General features: G+C 41.9%; 1 protein-coding gene across 1 annotated transcript; it reads right to left on the reverse strand.

The window, feature by feature from the left end:
- Positions 1-271: 271 nt before the first annotated feature.
- Eif5a2 (eukaryotic translation initiation factor 5A2) lies at positions 272-18,907 on the reverse strand. The gene is made up of 5 exons (XM_050129245.1): positions 18,797-18,907; positions 18,049-18,249; positions 17,438-17,542; positions 7,122-7,253; positions 272-6,449 (listed from the first exon to the last, which is right to left on the reverse strand). The coding sequence occupies exons 2-5, from the start codon at positions 18,211-18,213 to the stop codon at positions 6,390-6,392; spliced, it is 462 nt and encodes a 153-aa protein (XP_049985202.1). The 5' UTR covers positions 18,214-18,249; positions 18,797-18,907; the 3' UTR covers positions 272-6,389.
- Positions 18,908-19,174: the final 267 nt, after the last annotated feature.

Here is a 19,174-nt window from a genome sequence, read left to right on the forward strand (position 1 = left end):
AATCTACATATGTAAGTCAGGGTCTCGCTACATAGCCCAGGTTGGCTTTGAACTCCGAATTATCCTCCTGCAGCAACTTCTGGCGCATCACCATGCCTGGCTAGCAAAGAATTCCAGAACTTAAAAGGAAGACAAGTTCATATCTAGCCTGGAGTTCAAAGTTAGAGATTAAGAAAGGACCTAGTACATGAGATAAAATGGAAGGCTTTCTTTCAGAAGTTCTCTACACAGTGAGCAATTTTATAGTATAAAATATTTGAATGTACACATATAAGAATTGTGCACGCTTAAGTTTATTTTCATTTGATATAACATGAAGTTAACAGAAATTTTATGGTAACAAAATGTTATCATTAATAAGATTCTGCATTTTAAAGCATATTTTAGTATAGCTGGATATTTAACATTCAAAGTTTACTCATTTTTAAAATGGAAAACACATAATTATAATATCCAGATCTTGTAATTTTAAAGTTTTAACCAAAACACTTGCAAGTAAATTCAAGAAATAGCCTATATTTCAGACCAAAAAAAGTACATTACTAACAAAGTGCCAATGAATCTGACAATATTATTTTCTTCTGGGGAAGAGGGTAAAGTACATGATAATATATAACTGGTCATTTTTAAATCATGGTTTAGAATGAGTAATTTGATGTATACTTCATAGTAACAAAGAGTGCTTGCCTGTATTAGACTAACCATGATAAAGAATTGCCTATGAGCACAGCCATGATTTCTAGCAGGCTCTTCAGTCACTACTGAATAGGTTACTATCCAGTGTTTGTAAAAGTACAGTTTCAAACTAAGACGAACCAAATCCACCAATATTAAGAAATGGCTTCCAAGAACTTCATATAAATAAAAGAATCTCCCTTTTTGCTATAAATAGGTTCAGACCTGTTTTAAGATATAAACAGTAGTGATAGAAAGCTTGGTAATAAGTACATTTCTAGCAGGTGATGGTCTCGTGTGCACTGCCCTAAGTTGTGCCCGCCACATGAAGGAGACGAATTAGCCAATGTTTACAACTCTCTTTGGGCACTTGACCTCACTAGGTAGTTATGTTGGGGTTCAGATATTTAGTTAATGGACAAATTAAATTACATAGTGACTCCAAAATGTGTTTCTACAGAACATCTATGCTCCATAGCTAACTCCCAAATGTTCCTTCTACAATCAAATAATGATGCTGTTTCTTCAATTCAGAGAACACATCTCATAGATTTACGTTAACAGATTCAATTTTAAAATTTTTCTACCATAGATTTAAAAAAATCTTGTTGCCTATTACTCATCAGAATGCTAACAGAAAAAGGCTTGAGAACTATGAAATATTTATTATACCTAAACATTAGAAGATTTGAAGGTTCATATCAGCACAATATACTGCTTATGGAAATATGCTTTGATAGTTTTGCTTTTATACTAGAGATCCATATTTTCTCATAGCAAATGTGAATTCAGTATGTAAACATTTTAAGATACCCAAAAGAGTTAGGGATTTCCTGTCTGTTCTTAAATGGGTCTGAGAACCACTGCATCAATGTCTGGCTCCAAAACCCTCTCTGGGGTTCGTGCCAAAAAGATGCTAACAGAAACATCCCCAAGAACAAGGTTTCAAGGCAAGACCACTGGGAAGATCCCAGTACAGCTGCTACTAATGCCCCCATCTTTCTTAAATATGTACCATATAGCTTAAATATGTTACACCAAGAATTTGTGTTCCTATGCACTACATAGGACTTGGGGAAACTTGCAGTCTCTTTGTAGGCAGGTAGCTTTAAAATATTGACACTGCATCTCTTAGCACTAACAGCCCTGAGAACAAAGCGTTCAAATTCCAGCTCAATAGAAACAATTTTCATGAGAAACTTTAAAGGTATAAAATCAAATTCTGGAAAACTTCTTAAAAAAATCAACTTTTGAGGCACTACAGACTACAGTACTTCAGTAGATGGAAGGACTTTGAGAAAAGAACAAAGCTGTGTGTGTACACACAGTCACCTGGTGAGGTAATGGAAAGCATGTGTCCCCAAATTTTTTAAATATCGATGTGTATCGCTGTATCTTCTGGCCTCAAGAATTTTGGTCTCTGCTATAAAGCACTGGCCTAGAAATCTGTACTATGAAGGGGAACAGAGTCAAGAGCTTGGTTGATAACCACTTCAAGTGACTGGCAGCGCCCCAGGGCATCAAGGATTCCAAGGCCAAGTTAGAGCCCAAAGTTCTGACAGGTCAGAGGGCAAATGACTGCACCAGTGTAACAAAATCTTCACAGTAGAAATAAAGCCTCTCTTCTAGAACAAAAACATTCAACCTGCTAGTACTGTCTACACAGCACAGAGAAAGAAAAGGGTACAGACACAAATAGGCGGTGACATGAATGAGTCTCCATTCTCTACATGGTGCCTGAGAAACAAAAATTACAGCACATACTAGGAACTAATTGTTAGCATTTCTCTGCTGTCAAAAAGAAGGGACTTCTGTTTTATATTAGAAATATATGTTACCTGCCTCCCTTCAATATAATTTATAAAGCTTTACTAAATGAAATACTTTGCTCTAAGAGAAACACTACTGAGTTATGTGAAAATAAACAGTTCTGTATCTTTAAAATCTATACTTACATGTTGGCGTATGTACACTTCATATAGTATTTAAAATGAAATACTTAGCATCCGTGAAGACTGAGATGTCATTTCTGAGATTTTTCTTGTAGAGTATATGCTTCATAGTCCAAACACCGTCAGCAGCTTCCTGGCACAGCTCCTCAGTAGGGTCTCATTGGGCAGAGTAGCAGAGCGCCCATCTGGCCGTGAAAATGAGCTGCAGATAGCATGTGAACAGAGCTGTGGTGGTTTGGCAGGTCACTGCAATATCGCCACCTTTCTCCACTTGCTGCGTCAGACAAGTACAGACCACCCAGCAGACATGGCACCTGTGGAAAAGTCGCGGATTCTTCCTTATTGAATAGATCGCATCCATAGCCCATGTCTTATTGCAGTCCACCCTTGCATTCTCAGACAGTCCTGGCAGCTTTACACAGTGAGCTTTATGTAACAAGGGCACCAGGCTCTTCCATGCTGTGGATCTTGCTGTTACTAACGAGAATGACTCAGGAAGCATCACTTTCCTCGGCAAACTGCTAAGAAGAAAGGGCACTGGGTGCTCCTGGGTCCAGTCATTACATAGTGCAAATGCTGGCTCTTCAAATGAGAAGTTCAGCTCATCAAAACCATCCATCACGAAAAGGAGATTTCTGCACTCGGACAGGATCTGTCCAATGGGGACTTCAGTTCTTGGATATTAACTTGTAAAGCTTTTCTCCTTTGCTTGACTAATTTCTCTCCCACTGAGATAAAAAACATAGGCAAACTTCTTGAAGAGATTCCCACCTGCCAATTCTAACATTTCCTTCTCAACAATGTTGTCTTCCCAACTCCAGCATCTCCATAAAGGATGACTGTTTGTCACATCTTGAAAGTGTTGATATCCTTATCAAACATACTCTCCAACAGCTTTTGGTCTTTCTGAGTAATTCCCTGATATGAAGTTGCAGATTCTCCAAGCAAAGAGTTCTTATCCCATATAATACAAACTTTTCCTTTATTACAGCTCTGTAGTCTGTTCCATCATCAGTCTTTGAGGGACAGAACTTCTCAGCGATGCCCTGAAACAGCCATGGAGTACTCTCCAGAGCCTTGTGTAGTGAGCTGCTCTCCACTGCTCTGTCCGAGTCCAGTGGGATAAAGTTTCTGTGTCACGTCCTTCAGCAGCCGCCCAGCACTCTTCAAGAGCTGGAGTCGATGGGCTGTGCTCTCACGAGTGAGAGTTATCTGGATCTGGCTTCTGTTCTCGCAAACAACCCACACCTGTGGAGCCTAGACCTGAGAACAACAACTTAAAGGACGCTGGCCTGCATAATCTGTGTGATGCTTTACAAAATTCAAACTGCCACATTCAGAGGCTAGGATTGGAAAACTGCGGTTTAACCCCTGCTTGCTGTCAGGATCTCTTAAGTCATTTTTGTAGCAGCCAAAGTTTGGTACAAATGAACTTAATAAAGAATGCCCTAATTTACAACACAATTAGGAATTTATGTTAAGTCTTGAGGTCTCCAACATGCAAAACGAAATTTATAGTGATGGACAAAAAGGAAATTATAGGAAAAAAGAAGTTTCTGAAGGAAGTGAGAATTAACAATCCACAATAGGTGATTAGGCCAAACTATTGTAATACAGAAGGTGGGTGCTGGTGGCAGAACTTGATGTGATGTGCCTTTAAAAATTAAAAAAACCAACATAACTCCAAATGGTATGGTCTTTAACCAGAAATACTGGTCTATATCCAGAGATAATGAATTGTATTTCTAACAGGGGTAAATTACACACGGCTCTGTAAAATGTTTGCTGTATTTCACGTGGGCACTGAGAAAATAAAGCAAAACTCACAAAATGCAAGAGTGAGAGAGAGAGAGAGAGAGAGAGAGAGAGAGAGAGAGAGAGCGAGAGAGAGAGCAGGAAATACTTAGGCTTAAGTAGCTTTTGCCATTCAAGGTATGGAGTTAGAGATATATTGCTCCTCACCCTTCCACTGCAAAGGAAAACAGAGACTCCTGTGAGGTTTGACAAGTTACAAAGAACAAGGGCATGCTAGTCCTGAAGTAATATGAAATCAAAACACCAATGTGGTTATTAATTGGCTAGATGATGACCAGGAAACAGCAGAGATAGTTTTTGGAATTCCTGTGGTACACATGAGAACACCAGAAATCTAAAGGAGATACTTGTAGAAGAATCCAGTCGAATTGCTAATTGTGCTTTGCATGGACAAACGCTAAAAGGTCACACTAAAGTCCACTGGCTACAACTTCAATATTTCTTGTGCTTTGCAAGTCTCTTCCCGGCACTTCTCTTATAGTATCTTTCTTCTCTGGATTGGTTTGTGGAGGTCAAGACACAATTTAAAACTGCATACAAATTAAGCAACTAAAATCGTGGACTCTCGCATTTCCAGGGCAATTTAAACTGCTGACTGGGTCAGCTGCACCGTCGCACCTCTCTGCTCTAGACGGGAGCACAGCACTCTGGGGGCTAGGCAAGGTGAAAGGGACCCGATAGCCAGGGCGTTACAGGAGTCTGTTCCAGGCTGTACTTCAATGCGATGACTGTGATTGTGTCAGAATTCTTCAAAAACACAGAACTATGTCTATGATTCCGGACATAATCTGCACACAATCCAAAAGTCTAGACAGAAATGGAAGGGCACGCATACAACATATTAATAGAATCCAGTTCACAGAATCTTTTCCTAGTTAGATTTTATATCTGTAACAGAAATCATAAGAGAACAATATATATATATTCATATATACATATATATATATATACACATACACAGACACTTAAAATAATTCTTCCATGGTTTACCTCTATTCCACTTTAGAAAAGTGTACATACATTTACAAGCCAAGAATTCAAAAACAACTTAATTCCTAATTTTAGACTAATGTCAAAAATAAATCTACTTTAAAAATCGTGGGAAGAGCTGGCTTACCAACATTATGAACACTCACAAATAATGGCTGGAGGTCGTGCAGAGTCCCTCTAGGGCCAGTCCTTCTAGGGCACAGGCTGGGGACATAGCCAAAAGCAAAAATACAACTAGAGTTCACTCTATCTCATATGCTGATCACAGAGGTCTTAAATAAAACCCACAGTCTCGCCCCCTTCTTGGCCGCTGTCCCGGGTCTTCTTCAGCACTGTTTGACTTGCTCAGATTCTCTCGGCAGTTCTAGTTCCTATTACCACAACAGACTAAACTATGGCATAGGTCTGTCACCAGTCTGGAAAGGAGGCCATGATGCAGGCACTACATGGGACACCTGGCCACCAAGAGAACACCATTTTTTTGATGAGTTTAGTTTCAGGAAGTGTGTCAGCCACACAGGGCTGGAGCTTTGACAATTCCATTTTATAATCTGTAAATTCTAGATATGAAGTCTGAAATCAGCAAAGAACAATTCAACTTAAATGCATAAAATTTCCATTCCACTAGGTGCTACATTGTTGATTTAAAACCCTGGTTTGGCAACCACTTAACTCCAGGAGTGATTTGTCAGACGAGTGACATGTACTGAAGCTACTGTATCTGTTTCTTATGGTCACACACTAGAAACCAGAGGAATGTTATAGGAAAGACACTTCATAAAATTATACACCTTGATATATTCTTTTAAAGTTACTAACTGCCTGCAAAACTAAGCCAGCACAATTTCAAAATGATAGAAACATAACAAAAATAAAACATGAGGTTGCTTATGAAGGCTATAGCTTTGGGACAACTAGATCCAGACCTAACGGCCCCGCTTGTGTGGAAGATCCTGTCTATTTGCAGGGCTTTATGGCCACAGCATATTCTTCACTCATGGCACACATGACAGATACCTAGAAGGGGAAAGGGCAAGCAAAGAGTTACTCGGGAGGAAATGCAAAGAGAAGATGCACTGTGTTCACTAAATCCTGCATACATGTCAACAACATTTATGTTGACTTTGTAAATGGGTAATCCAAAGCAGCTAGGCTGCCTTCTGCACAGTTTTCAGGATTATAATTTCTCAGATGGTAGCTCAGGACAAATTCCCTGGAAAACGGAAACACTCCATCAACAGTTACTCCATGTTACACTTCTGAGTTATAACAAAGTCCACCTTTCCCCTCTGTGTTCCCTTCATAGGCAGATCTAAAGTAAGTATGGAGTTCCATGTCAAGCCAGAAGAAATAAGACAAACAACCCACCTCCCACACTTGATGCTTCCTTTGGTAGTAAACAGATCTTTAAGGGTGCCACAGAAATTACCATATGGTGATCATTTCAACATTTCAGCAGTATTTTAAAGTTATAGTTCACAGGGTTGAAATTGATTTTATATATTATTGTTATATGTGTGTAAACAGATGAAAATACTTTTATTAAAGGTGAAGAAAACATACAGCAAGATGCACAGATAATGACCCCCTGCAAAGCAGAGGAGGCTGAAGTCTCCGCATACAGTCTTACGCTAACCTGTTAGGGCCAGTTTTTAGAGAATGGTTTTGAGAGTCTGCCATCAGTCTTACCTGCACATCTTCACCTGCATTGTATTTTCCTTCTATTTCTTTGCCCAATTCACCTTCTGGCAGCTTAAGATCCTCACGGACTTCACCAGTTTCTGTTAGCAGGGAAAGGTAACCATCCTGAATGCATATGAGCTATTAGAAGAAATTATAGGTGCATATCGATTAGATGGCATCCTCTTTGTTGCAATGTTTGCACAGCTAAACTCGAATAGTCATTGGGTTGGATGAGAACACAGCAATACATCATCAGATTTGTGGCGTTTAAAAACGCTAAAATGACTCATACCCTCAGTCCTACCTAGCACTTGGGAGGCAGAGGCTAGCCTGGTCTCCATTGCAAGCTCCAGACCAGCCAGAACTACATAGTGAGACCCTGTTTCAAAAAGAAAGAAAATAAAGAAAAGAAAAAAAGGAAAAATGCAGGCATTATAACAAACCCAAAAGAGTGTGTGATTCACTCCCTATATACTAGCCCACCGCCCTCTGCACAGCCACAATATGGACAGAGCTGTTCTGAAAGAAAATGTAAGTTTTTTAAATAATATGCTTTAGAAACTTTCCAAATCATAAAACATAGAATAATTTTCCTCTCACCATCACACATGTACGTGAACATACTGTAAGCAAAAATTTCCTGTTAGTGGACATCAAGGTTATGTTTAGTTTTTCACTATTAAAGTGATGCATTTTACAATTTGATTATAACCAAACTTAACGTGGAAATTTTTGGTCTTCAGACCACTGTTAACAGATTTTTAAAAAACATTTACATATATATGTCTATATACAAATACATATATATGTATCATACAATATATTCTATCTGGCTATCTATATTTATATCTATATATATTATATTTTGATCTTATTTTCCCACCAGTTACCATCTCTTGACCCCCCACTGCAGCTGATCTCAACTAGCCCCTCTTCTATTTTCATGTCTTCTTATTTCTTGGTGAGCTGGTAAGTTTCACCAGGGTTGCTTACGGAAGTGTGGGTGAGGGTTGTTCACAGGAGCCTCTGCTGCTTACAGGCACTGCATGACTGAAGGAGAAGTGTCTTCCTCCACTGACTCTGTAGACCCTCAGGGAGGGATGGCAACAGACTCCTAATATTATCCTATCTTACGGCATTAATGGAACAAACCAAGCCATGACCTAACCTGTAAAAAACATATGCTTTGATATAATGCTTTGAAAAAGATTTATCTTTTAATAGTGTGTAGCTGTGCATGTTTGCATCTGTGTCTGTATCTGTGCAGGAGCTTAAAGAGGCCAGAGCTGCTAGGATTCCTAGGAGACGAAGCTGCAGGCAGTTGTGAGAGTGGGAACTGAACTCAGGTCCTTCAGAGCAGCAGCATCTGTCCTAACTGCTAAGGACACACACACACACACACACACACACACACACACACACACAGAGCAGAACTTGAGCCCTGACATCTGTAACCAGAGCTACGATGTATAAGCCGACTTAATAAGTAGAAGGAGTATCCAAATGCTGCATGAGCACCACTTAACAGGTCTGCAATGCACAGGAGACTCAAGCCTTGATTCTACACTGTGAATAATAGAAACTGCAACAATACTTTCTTGTCAGGACCACCAGACCGTAAACAACCACACAGACACTTAGTATTAATATGACCTTGGCCCCAGCTTAGGCTTTTCCTCAACTAGCTCTTATAACTCAAACAAACCTGCTTCTATTAATCTACCTTCTACCATGTGACTAGACTACCTCTTCTCTGTATAGTATCTCCGACCTGTTTCATGTCTTTCTGGTGTCTACTGCCTCTCTTCTTCTCAGAGTTCTCTCTCTCCCTGAAGTCCCATCTATACTCTCCTGCCTAGCTATCAGCTGTTCAGTTTTTTATTACACCAATCACAGCAACACTTCTTCACAGTGTACAAATAGTCTGCAACAATGAACTTTTGTCACTGAAATGTCTCAGAACTAGCTAGGAACAGTGAAGAACAAGGAGCAACAGGTACACGCACAGTATATGAATGTCTGAGGGTGCCAGGTACACGCACATTGTGTAAATATCTGAGGGTGTGAGGTTCACACACAGTGTGTAAATGTCTGAGAGCAGGTGCTTGTGTAAGGCAGAACTTGCTGCCTTTAGCAGTTCCTGAGGTGGAATGCCACACTTCAGTGACTGAGAACAGGAGGCAGATAGTAATACTGGGATCCTGGTAATTATTTACAAATGCCAATTTTTTAAGATTCAGAATTCATTAAATGAACTGAGGTGAAATACATGAAGTATTTCAAGACAAAAATGTGTAAGTGTAATATAAGCATGTAATGAAGCCAAATAAATGTGAACACTGAGAAAATTAGTTAAAAAGTACACATCTTTTAAGTGGGATCATCCCTTGTTAGCACTTAATTATCTATGTATATCCCTTTATATATGTGTACACAGACTACAGCGTACACAATACATTGCTATATATTCTTCCTTTGCTGAATCATTTGAGACCTAAGTTTCACAGATCATGCCTTTTCAGATATAAATTCTTTAATGTGTTTGCCCCCAAAACAAGGACACACTCTTATGTAAGTTTTTCAAACTAATCGATGACCCATCTTCAAACGTGCCAGTTGCCCAATACTCTGATAGCGACTTACTGTGCCTGAGTAACACCCTGCAGTTTTCTGCTGTCGTGTGGGTTTTGTTTCTTGAAATGTGGAGCAGCTGTAATATCCTGTCTTTCAAGACATTGACACTGACTTCATTAATAGACTGTCACCCAGTCTCGGTCTGCCTTGTTATCCTGTAGTTCATGTCATGTATTTTTGAAAGAAACTGTCTAAATGATGTGTCCTTGGAGTACCAATCACACCAGGAGGCAAATGTACCTAGCACACTAATGGTGCCGTGAGCCCTGACCACCTGGTTACTAGGGTGGCTTCGGCAAGATCTTTATAGCCTAAATATAGCTTTCTCTCAAAAAAGAAGGAAGCAGCCATTGGTGTTACTGCTAAATCTTAAGTATATTTTTGTGCAAACTTCCATCTTTTCCCAAAGGTTTAGGATGAGCACACATGCAATGCATGCAGTTGGTGTCCCGACTCCTGACTAGCATGTGGGATTTACTGGCACGGGAATGTGGCATCTTCTTTTTACTGAAAGGTCTTACTAAAATGATCCAGGGTGACTTCATGTCAGAGTGGGAGGTAGACACGTGCTCATTAGAGTATGAGGAACCATCAAGGCCATATTGAAATTAAAATATTAGTAATAAAGAAAATAGTGATGCTATGATTTCCCTGTGCTTTAAAATCTTTTTTTTTTTATTTTAATCAGTTCTATGAATGCCTTGTATTCTTCATGGAAGCATTCTTTCTCAGAGAATGAGAATGAGAATGAGAGCCCAGTATTTTAGGGAGAAAGGACAGATATAGTGCTACAGGATTGTTAAAGACAATAGTGAAAAGAGCCACATTAGGTTGCTAAGTCAGTGAGTTCTCGTACAGGAAAAATAGCAGCATGTATTATATTATAATTGGTAAAACAGTACTCTAGGCCCACCAAGTATCTCCCAGTGGGTACTATAAACGAGCCTTCAAGATCAGTTCCATGGCAAGCTGTTGATAGAGGTGCAGGTTCATGAACCATTGACCTCTGAGGGCAGCATCTCATCGTCTCGTTACTTTGCCTGTAAGTGAGCATTTTATTCAGAAGTGAGACCGTCTGAGGTGCCGCAGCAGAGAGGAAGTGTACTATTAGCAGAAGCACTGCAGGCAGGAAAAGCAAGTCCATGTGTAGACTGGTTCTACTGCAAGAAGTGCAGCTTGCTGTTTCTGCAGTGTTATTAGGTACTAGCTGTTCCCACTGGGGAAAGATGTCAGATCAGGGACCCTGCTTCAGTCCTACCTGTGGGGCTCTGGTAGCCTCAGGGAGAGAAAGCCTGTGTCATTAAGCCTGCTGAGCAAGTGCTAAGGCAGCAATAACAAGAAGTTGAATGTCTTTCACTAGGAGAACATTTAGAGAGTCTGTGCAATGTAGACCTCATTGACAGTTCTCCTAGCTTGCTCTTCCCGTGTCCTTGACTCCTAACACAACTCTTTGACTCTTTGCCCATAGTCAGTAGAAATCATTACAGTCTAAGTCTACCCACCATACCATTTGTCACAGCCTTTCTGCTGGCTCCTCATACTGTTCGTGGTCACTAGAAATCATTCTAATCATGTTTTTACAGTCAGCTAGTCAGAAGAATTCCCCACCGAGCCATCAGTATAGGTTCCTGGGGGAGAAGTGGTCAGTGTGCGAGAGAGTGCTTTCTGAATCTGAGCCACTTCTCAAGCTCTTGGTACCTTAGGGCCCTCTCATGTCATCCTGTCCATGCTCCTTCACTCGATGGCGTCTGTCACTGTGCACACCCACGGGATGCCTTGCTGGGTCAGGGCACACCCCAGCTGATGATCATCTTACTTATTTATCATCTTACCATAATAATGTTTAAGAATTCACTCTATCCAGGACCAGCAGCTTCTGGGAGTAACTGAAGAGTGCACGGGAGAGAAGGCTGAAGTTGAAAGAAAGTAAGTCTCACCTTGCACGGCGACAGCTGCTTGTTGTGAAATAGAATAGAAGCCAAACCCAGCAACTGGGACTAAGAACGCACTCATAGTGACGATCTTCCCCTGCCATCTGTTGTATATTAGTAATACAAACACAGGCAAACACAAAACCACCCCTCCCATAATCTCCCTTTCTATGCTCTTTCTCATTCTGAGCGCATCATTGGCCAGACCGTAGTCACCCTTCCAATTAGCTCATCCTTTCTCAGCCCACTGTGCTCCCTCCAGCATTCAGTAGTTTCCGTGCTCTCTCTGCCTGTGCACCGTTTACTTTAGTTTATTATCTCTCACATGTGTGCACTGCTCGCGTGTGTGCTCTCTCTCTGCCTGTGCACTGTTCACTTTATTATCTCTCACATGTGTGCACTGCTCGCGTGTGTGCTCTCTCTGTTCACTTTATTATCTCTCACGTGTGTGCACTCCTGCCGTGGTAGTAGTGGCTCTCTTCTTCCACCGTGTGCATTCCAGGAGTCGGACTCGCATCTCCAGGCTTCTGCAGCAATGCTCTCCTGCTGAGCTGTCTCACTGGCCGTGTTTGACTTTTCTAAGTGATGAGTTGATACTCATCAGTATATGACAGTCCTGCTCTATCTGCACCCTGCTCTTTTGAAAAACGTTTTATTTATTCTTTGGTAATTTCATACATGAATGCAATGCAGTTAGATAATATGTAGATATCCTCCTCTACTAACACCGGGGCCTGCTCCTCCCACAACTCTTCCCAACTTCACATCTTCTCTCTCTTTACACTATAGCCCAGTCGGTTCAATAAGTGCTGTCATAAGCACATGGTCTAGGGCATCATCCATAGGAGGGAGGGAAACCAACTAGGGGCTGCTGTGCTGAACTCACAGATCTATGTGCCTCTGCTTTTAGGGTGCTAGGATCAAGGGGTTAAGGCACCACCACACCCAGCACAATCTTGCTTTTTCTGTAATGTTATTATATATATTAATATATAATATATATAATATATAATATATAATATATAATATATAATATATAATATTAATCTAATCATCTTAATCAGTAAAAACCAGGAGTCAGATATTGGGGTAAAAACCTGGAAGATCAAAGAACCCAGAGCAGCTGCCAGTTGCTTCCTACCTGTCTCATTCCTAAACCCAAAAAGGCTGAGATCTTCTCTACACCCCACTGTATCACTTTCTGTCTCCGCCTCCTGAGGGCTGGGATTAAAGGTGTGAGCCAGGAGTGCTGGGATTAAAGGTGTATACCACCACTTTCTGGCTTCTGTGGTTAACTAGTGGGTAGTGCCACCCTCTGATCTCCAGGCAAGCTTTATTTGTCAGAACACAAACAAAATACCACACAACACATATGTATATCATCATTCCATTAAAGGAAACAATGTAATGATCCAGTATTCCACTCTTTCTTTGAAAACCAGACTACTTCTGTGGAAATTCTTAATCACTTGTTTTGCTTTTATCTTGAGGACTAAGGCACACAGCTCCAGAGTACATTCTCATGCATGTGTGTATAAGTACACAAGGAAGCCAGTATAAATACGTAAATACTTCACTCTGCCTTTCAGTATCAGGGATTTTAATATTTTAAAAGCATTTCTGTGTGTGTGTATGTATATATATGTACATGAGCATACATATGTATGCATATGTATACACAGAGCCACAGACACACACACATACCATGATGGAATGTCGGGGTCAGGAAAACTTGAGGGATTTGGTTCTCCTTCTACTACGTAGTACTCAAATTACCAGGCTTGCCAACAGGTTTCTCCACCCACTGAGCCATCTCACTCACTCCTGTTATTAGTTTTGAAATGTCCTCTTCTGGATGCACTGAAGATAACCAGTAAACGGACCTTTACTGTGAACTCAGGCAACAACATATTTGAGTTTCTGTGTGATATCTTCTCTTCCACATTAATTTACAAGTTGTTTTGTTACCCGTCAAAGCAAGCGTAGTCACGCTAATTCCTGGATCCCTTTGGACTGTGCCGAACTCATGGCCTTGATGGTTCCTCATACTCTAATGAGCACGTGTCTACCTCCCACTCTGACATGAAGTCACCCTGGATCATTTTAGTAAGACCTTTCGGTAAAAAGAAGATGCCACATTCCCGTGCCAGTAAATCCCACATGCTAGTCAGGAGTCGGGACACCAACTGCATGCATTGCATGTGTGCTCATCCTAAACCTTTGGGAAAAGATGGAAGTTTGCACAAAAATATACTTAAGATTTAGCAGTAACACCAATGGCTGCTTCCTTCTTTTTTGAGAGAAAGCTATATTTAGGCTATAAAGATCTTGCCGAAGCCACCCTAGTAACCAGGTGGTCAGGGCTCACGGCACCATTAGTGTGCTAGGTACATTTGCCTCCTGGTGTGATTGGTACTCCAAGGACACATCATTTAGACAGTTTCTTTCAAAAATACATGACATGAACTACAGGATAACAAGGCAGACCGAGACTGGGTGACAGTCTATTAATGAAGTCAGTGTCAATGTCTTGAAAGACAGGATATTACAGCTGCTCCACATTTCAAGAAACAAAACCCACACGACAGCAGAAAACTGCAGGGTGTTACTCAGGCACAGTAAGTCGCTATCAGAGTATTGGGCAACTGGCACGTTTGAAGATGGGTCATCCTTACATCTGTAGGACCCACATGATCAATGGAGAGAACCAACTCCTGAAAATTGTCCTTTGACCTCCACAAGTGTGGAGGCATGGCACACACAAACACTAGGTTATATAAATGCAAATTGAATTTAAAAGTCATAATTCTGGCAGCCTACTGGCACTCAAAATACTGAATTCAGCAGATACAAAGGAGCTGAATGTAGCCAGATAATAAGAGAAGCAGGGATTTCACCAAGGCACTTGGGTAGAGGAGTGAAGACCCCAGAGCATAGTAAACATACTAGAAAGCTCACAGAACTGAGTTCCTAACTGAATGCCTAGAAATAAACATTCCATGCCAGTTTTATAACAGGGAAGTTGCCAGGCATCGTCCTAAGTGATTGCTAACCTCTTTTTTTTTTTTGTCTGCATTTTTTAAATTTTTTTTTTTGATTTATTTATTATGTGTACAGCCTTCCATGTGTGCCTGCATGCCAGAAGGGGGCGCCAGGTCTCATTATAGATGGCTGTGAGCCACCATGTGGTTGCTGGGAATTGAACTCAGGACCTCTGGAAGAGCAGTCAGTGCTCTTAACNCCAGGTCTCATTATAGATGGCTGTGAGCCACCATGTGGTTGCTGGGAATTGAACTCAGGACCTCTGGAAGAGCAGTCAGTGCTCTTAACCACTGAGCCATCTCTCCAGCCCAATCGCTAACCTCCTATGCCAGGCATGGTCCTGAGTGATCGCTAACCTCCTATGCCAGGCATGGTCCTGAGTGCTCACTAAGCCTTGAAACAGTCTCTTAAGAAGTTTGTAATTCACATCCCAATTTTATGAGGAAAAAGAGACAAGAGAGATCGAGTAACTTGCCAACCAATGCTGCGCAGTAATAAGTGCCAAAGCAGAGACCTAGACCCACTTGATTGGCGCCATCCTCCACTGTCCACTCTGTCATGTTGACAGCATACTAAGGCTGGGACTACGGGAAAGTAAACAGCGCCTCTTGGGTACAAGCTTGAGAAGGCAGCCCAATACCTCAACCACAGAACACTTCAAAGAAAATGAAAAACGAGAACATAAAAACTTTATGATAAACAAACGAAAATTTAGTAATGGAGACAGGGCCACAGTCACTAATTTTCCCTTTTGTGCTAGGCTACTATATGGCTTGGCATTGTTAGTAGGAACTGTCTGCTTAATTTCTGCACATGAGGTGAAGGGTATGCTTGGACCTTACTGAACACCCAAATAAAATCCATACCAAATTAGTCCTTTTATGTTCAGTTTTAAGCTTCAATGATTCGTTAATTTGACCACAGCAATCATGCGAATTGCTAGTGTTGGCTTGATGAAGCATCGACAGGCAGGAGCACAGGGAAACCACTGAACATGGAGGATACTGAGGGCTCAGAGCACTCACAAGGCAGGATGAGAAAAATCCATCTTGGCAAAATTAATTCTATACCTAGCCTTAATTTGACATGTCAATCTTATACACCACTGAATAAATACATATTCATTTAGCGAGTGTTTACTGAGTGCCTACTACGTAGCACATCTAAGTTCAGTGATGAAGAACAATGAAATGATTAGGTAGAATTTGATATAGAAAATGTGACGCAGAACAAAAATACTTGGTGCTCACAGCTGCTCATGGGCATATACTTTCTCAGTCAGCCTTGATTCGTAGACTGAAAGGGACAGGTTAGAGAAACACACACATCTAGCTAGAAAGTGCTAGGCCTAGATTCAAACCTAGATCTGCCTGATTCAAAACACTGCTTGCTTTGGTGTTTGATTTAATTATCAAAATATTTTAAATTGTTCAGGCTCAATATATAAAACACTCATAAGTGGCATAGTGAAAATATAAAACCAAATTAAGACTAGAAAAATAAGTATACATATGGATAGCATCAGAAGAAGTCACTGAACGGATGCATGATGCAGTGCAGAGAGACCAGCTTAAGGTTAAAGACAAAGCTTACACTTAAGACGGAAAGTTTATTTTACGCTGTATTTGGTACAAAAACTTCTATAGCTATGATCAATCAGAGATTCTACATTCCAGAAGGTTGGTTAACATTAACACACCAAACCACAAAATGCCATCATTAAACATGACCTATCTCCAGGTGTAATTGGAACTAAAGCTTGAAGATCATATACATATGTGTGGGTGTGCATGCACATGTATATATATATATATTAAAATATATTATAAAAATATATGTTAATAAAAGGTCACAGTTAGTGGGTATACATAAGTCAGTTACATAGTTTTTTATTTTCTCCTTTGTTCTCAGTGGCCAGGCACTTTATATTTATGGGTTTCAAGTTACTTTCTTATTTAAGGATACCAGATTTTGAATTATGTAAAAACTTGGTTAGTGGGAATATGAATTCCAGTGTTGGAAATCTTAGGTCTGCTCGCTGAAAAGAAACAACACACTTAGGAAGGAGTTATCTAAACCTGAAATCGTTTACAGCAGAGAGAATAGTAATTTTACCAAATATTAGACTTTCTGATACCCTTGGTCTGAATACTGCATTTTAAATACTACATTTGTTTATTTAGTAAAAGTATGTGTGTGGCACATGTGTTTCGCGGCTCATGTGTGGCGGTCAGAGGACACAGGAATCTATTGTGCCCTTCTGGAACTGAGCTAAGTGGCCAGGCTTGACAGCGAGTGCTCTGACCGACTAAGCCATCTCACTGGTCCCCAGTGGGGTCAGAGTGCAGTAGAGGTTAGAGGTACAGCATGCTGGCCTAGACATGCACAAGGCCCTGGGTGTGAGCCCTAGCACAGCATAACCAGGTGTAACCTGTAATCCCAGCCTTCAAAGGTAGAGGCAAGAAGATCAGAAACTGAAGGTCATCCTTGGATGAAAGTGAGTTCAAGGCCAGCCTAGGATATATGATGCTCTATTTCAAAAATTTAAAAAAGCACAAATATTAAAAAGAACAAAACAGAACACTATTTCTCTAGCCTGTAAAGTAAATGGAGTCTATTAACGGTGAGGAAAAGACCCTATAAAGTTACTCTCAAATCTTGTCAAACTTCTACTAAGACATCTGAACCAACATTAGTAAGGAAATCACTACTTACTTGATAATCATTTCTCTTAATATTTGGAACATCCATATTGTGAGTGGAAGGACAAATATCTTCATATTTTTTGCCAGTGAAAATATCAATTCCAACAAGGTGTACCTAACACAGGGGGACAGGAAACACGTTTGATCTGTCAGTAAGTAGCTACTTACATGGGGGCACAATACCAACACTGATCGGAATGGGTTCTTTTTACCTCATTCCAAGGTCATCTTATTTTCTTTAAAAAAAAATGTAGCAGTGGTCATAATTGAGATTCAGCAAACACCGGACAGTTTCATGGCATCAAAACTCAATACCCTACAGATCTTAGCACTTCAATTACAAGAGCCCACAGAGAATGAAGATCAGGTCTCTTAGAGTTTTAAGAACAGGTTGGTTTTAACTGTAAATGAGATGTTTTAGATCACCAGATTCAGGAAAGTTTTAGTTGCCAGCTAATAAAACATTCTAAGGACCCAGTTAAGGAGAGCATTCAGAGAAATAGCCGATCATTCAGAGACCGAGGGACGAATAAACAGTTCTTTTAAATACAGAAGCCTCATGATGTAGAATGGAACACGAATCATCTTACTGAAGCCAAAGAACGACCTGGAAGGGCTTACCTTGGCATGACCATGCTTCCCAGTCTTGGAAGTTGACATCTCCACGATTTTGCATGGTCGTCCTTTGAGCACCACGAAGCCGTTTTTCCGCAGGGCTGAGCACTGCATAGGGTAAGTGCTGGAAGCCCCTGCATCTCCAGTAGTGAAGTCAATTTCGTCTGCCATGGTAGGCTGGGAAGATGTGTGGTTTTTCTGAGGGAACTATGCAAAAAGTTTGTTTGCTTTTTAATAATGGGCATACAGGTAGGGCCAAGTCTCATTCTGGGGGCAGGTAACAAGCCGAGTGTCCCGTTAATTCTGCATCTATAGGACACCCACTCTTAAGTGGTGGATACTTTGCCATTCAGGCCTCTAAACCCTTTTTCATCCCTTGGTGGGAGGTGGGGAAGGAAGCTGCAGAGGAGCTCGCCGGGGAGTGAAGGCAATGCCAGCCCTGGGCCAGTAGGTCCGATCCTCACCACCCCACGGCAAGAAGTGCCCACAACCTTCCAGCCCATCCCCGCTGACCCGGCGTCAGCCAGGCCGCAAGTCCAGGGAAGGCTGGCAGCACCTAGCCCTCGGCGCGCCTAGCACCCGCAGCGGCGCCGCCCTGGCATCCAGGTCTCGGCCCAGCGGCGAAGGGCCTGTGCCCGGCGGTCCCGCGCTCGCCCGCAGTCAGCCTTCCATGCCTCTCGGCTCCTCCCCTCGCCTGGACCCCACCATCGTTGGCTGAAGCACCCGCCCCGCCGGCCCGACCCCAGATCTTCACCTTCGGGCCCTCACCGCACGCCTTCGCTGCGTCCGCCGGTCCCTGCGGCGGCTCTGGCGGCCACGGCTGGTCCAGGAGACGAGGCGGGGCCGCCACGCTTCCCACACCCGGCTCCCCGCCCTGGCCCGCCCCGCCACGGCCCGGCCCACCATCATAAACACTTCCGGGATAGGCCCGGGCGCGGACTCGGCCCCGCCCCCGGATCGCCCATTGGCTCGAGGCTTCCCGAGTCCCCGCCCAGTCACGTGAAGCGCGCCCTGGCAACCCCACGTGCTGCGGATTAGTGCACTTCCGGCGTGCAGAGGTGGCTGCAGTCGACTGCTTGAAGCCTGGCTGTGCTACCTGCGCAGCTGCATCCTCATCTTCGGTTAGGGGCCC

This window comes from Alexandromys fortis, unplaced genomic scaffold, assembly GCF_014885135.2.
Source record: "Alexandromys fortis isolate MF-2015 unplaced genomic scaffold, M_Fortis_MF-2015_v1.1 scaffold_300, whole genome shotgun sequence".
Lineage (NCBI taxonomy): Eukaryota > Metazoa > Chordata > Mammalia > Rodentia > Cricetidae > Alexandromys > Alexandromys fortis.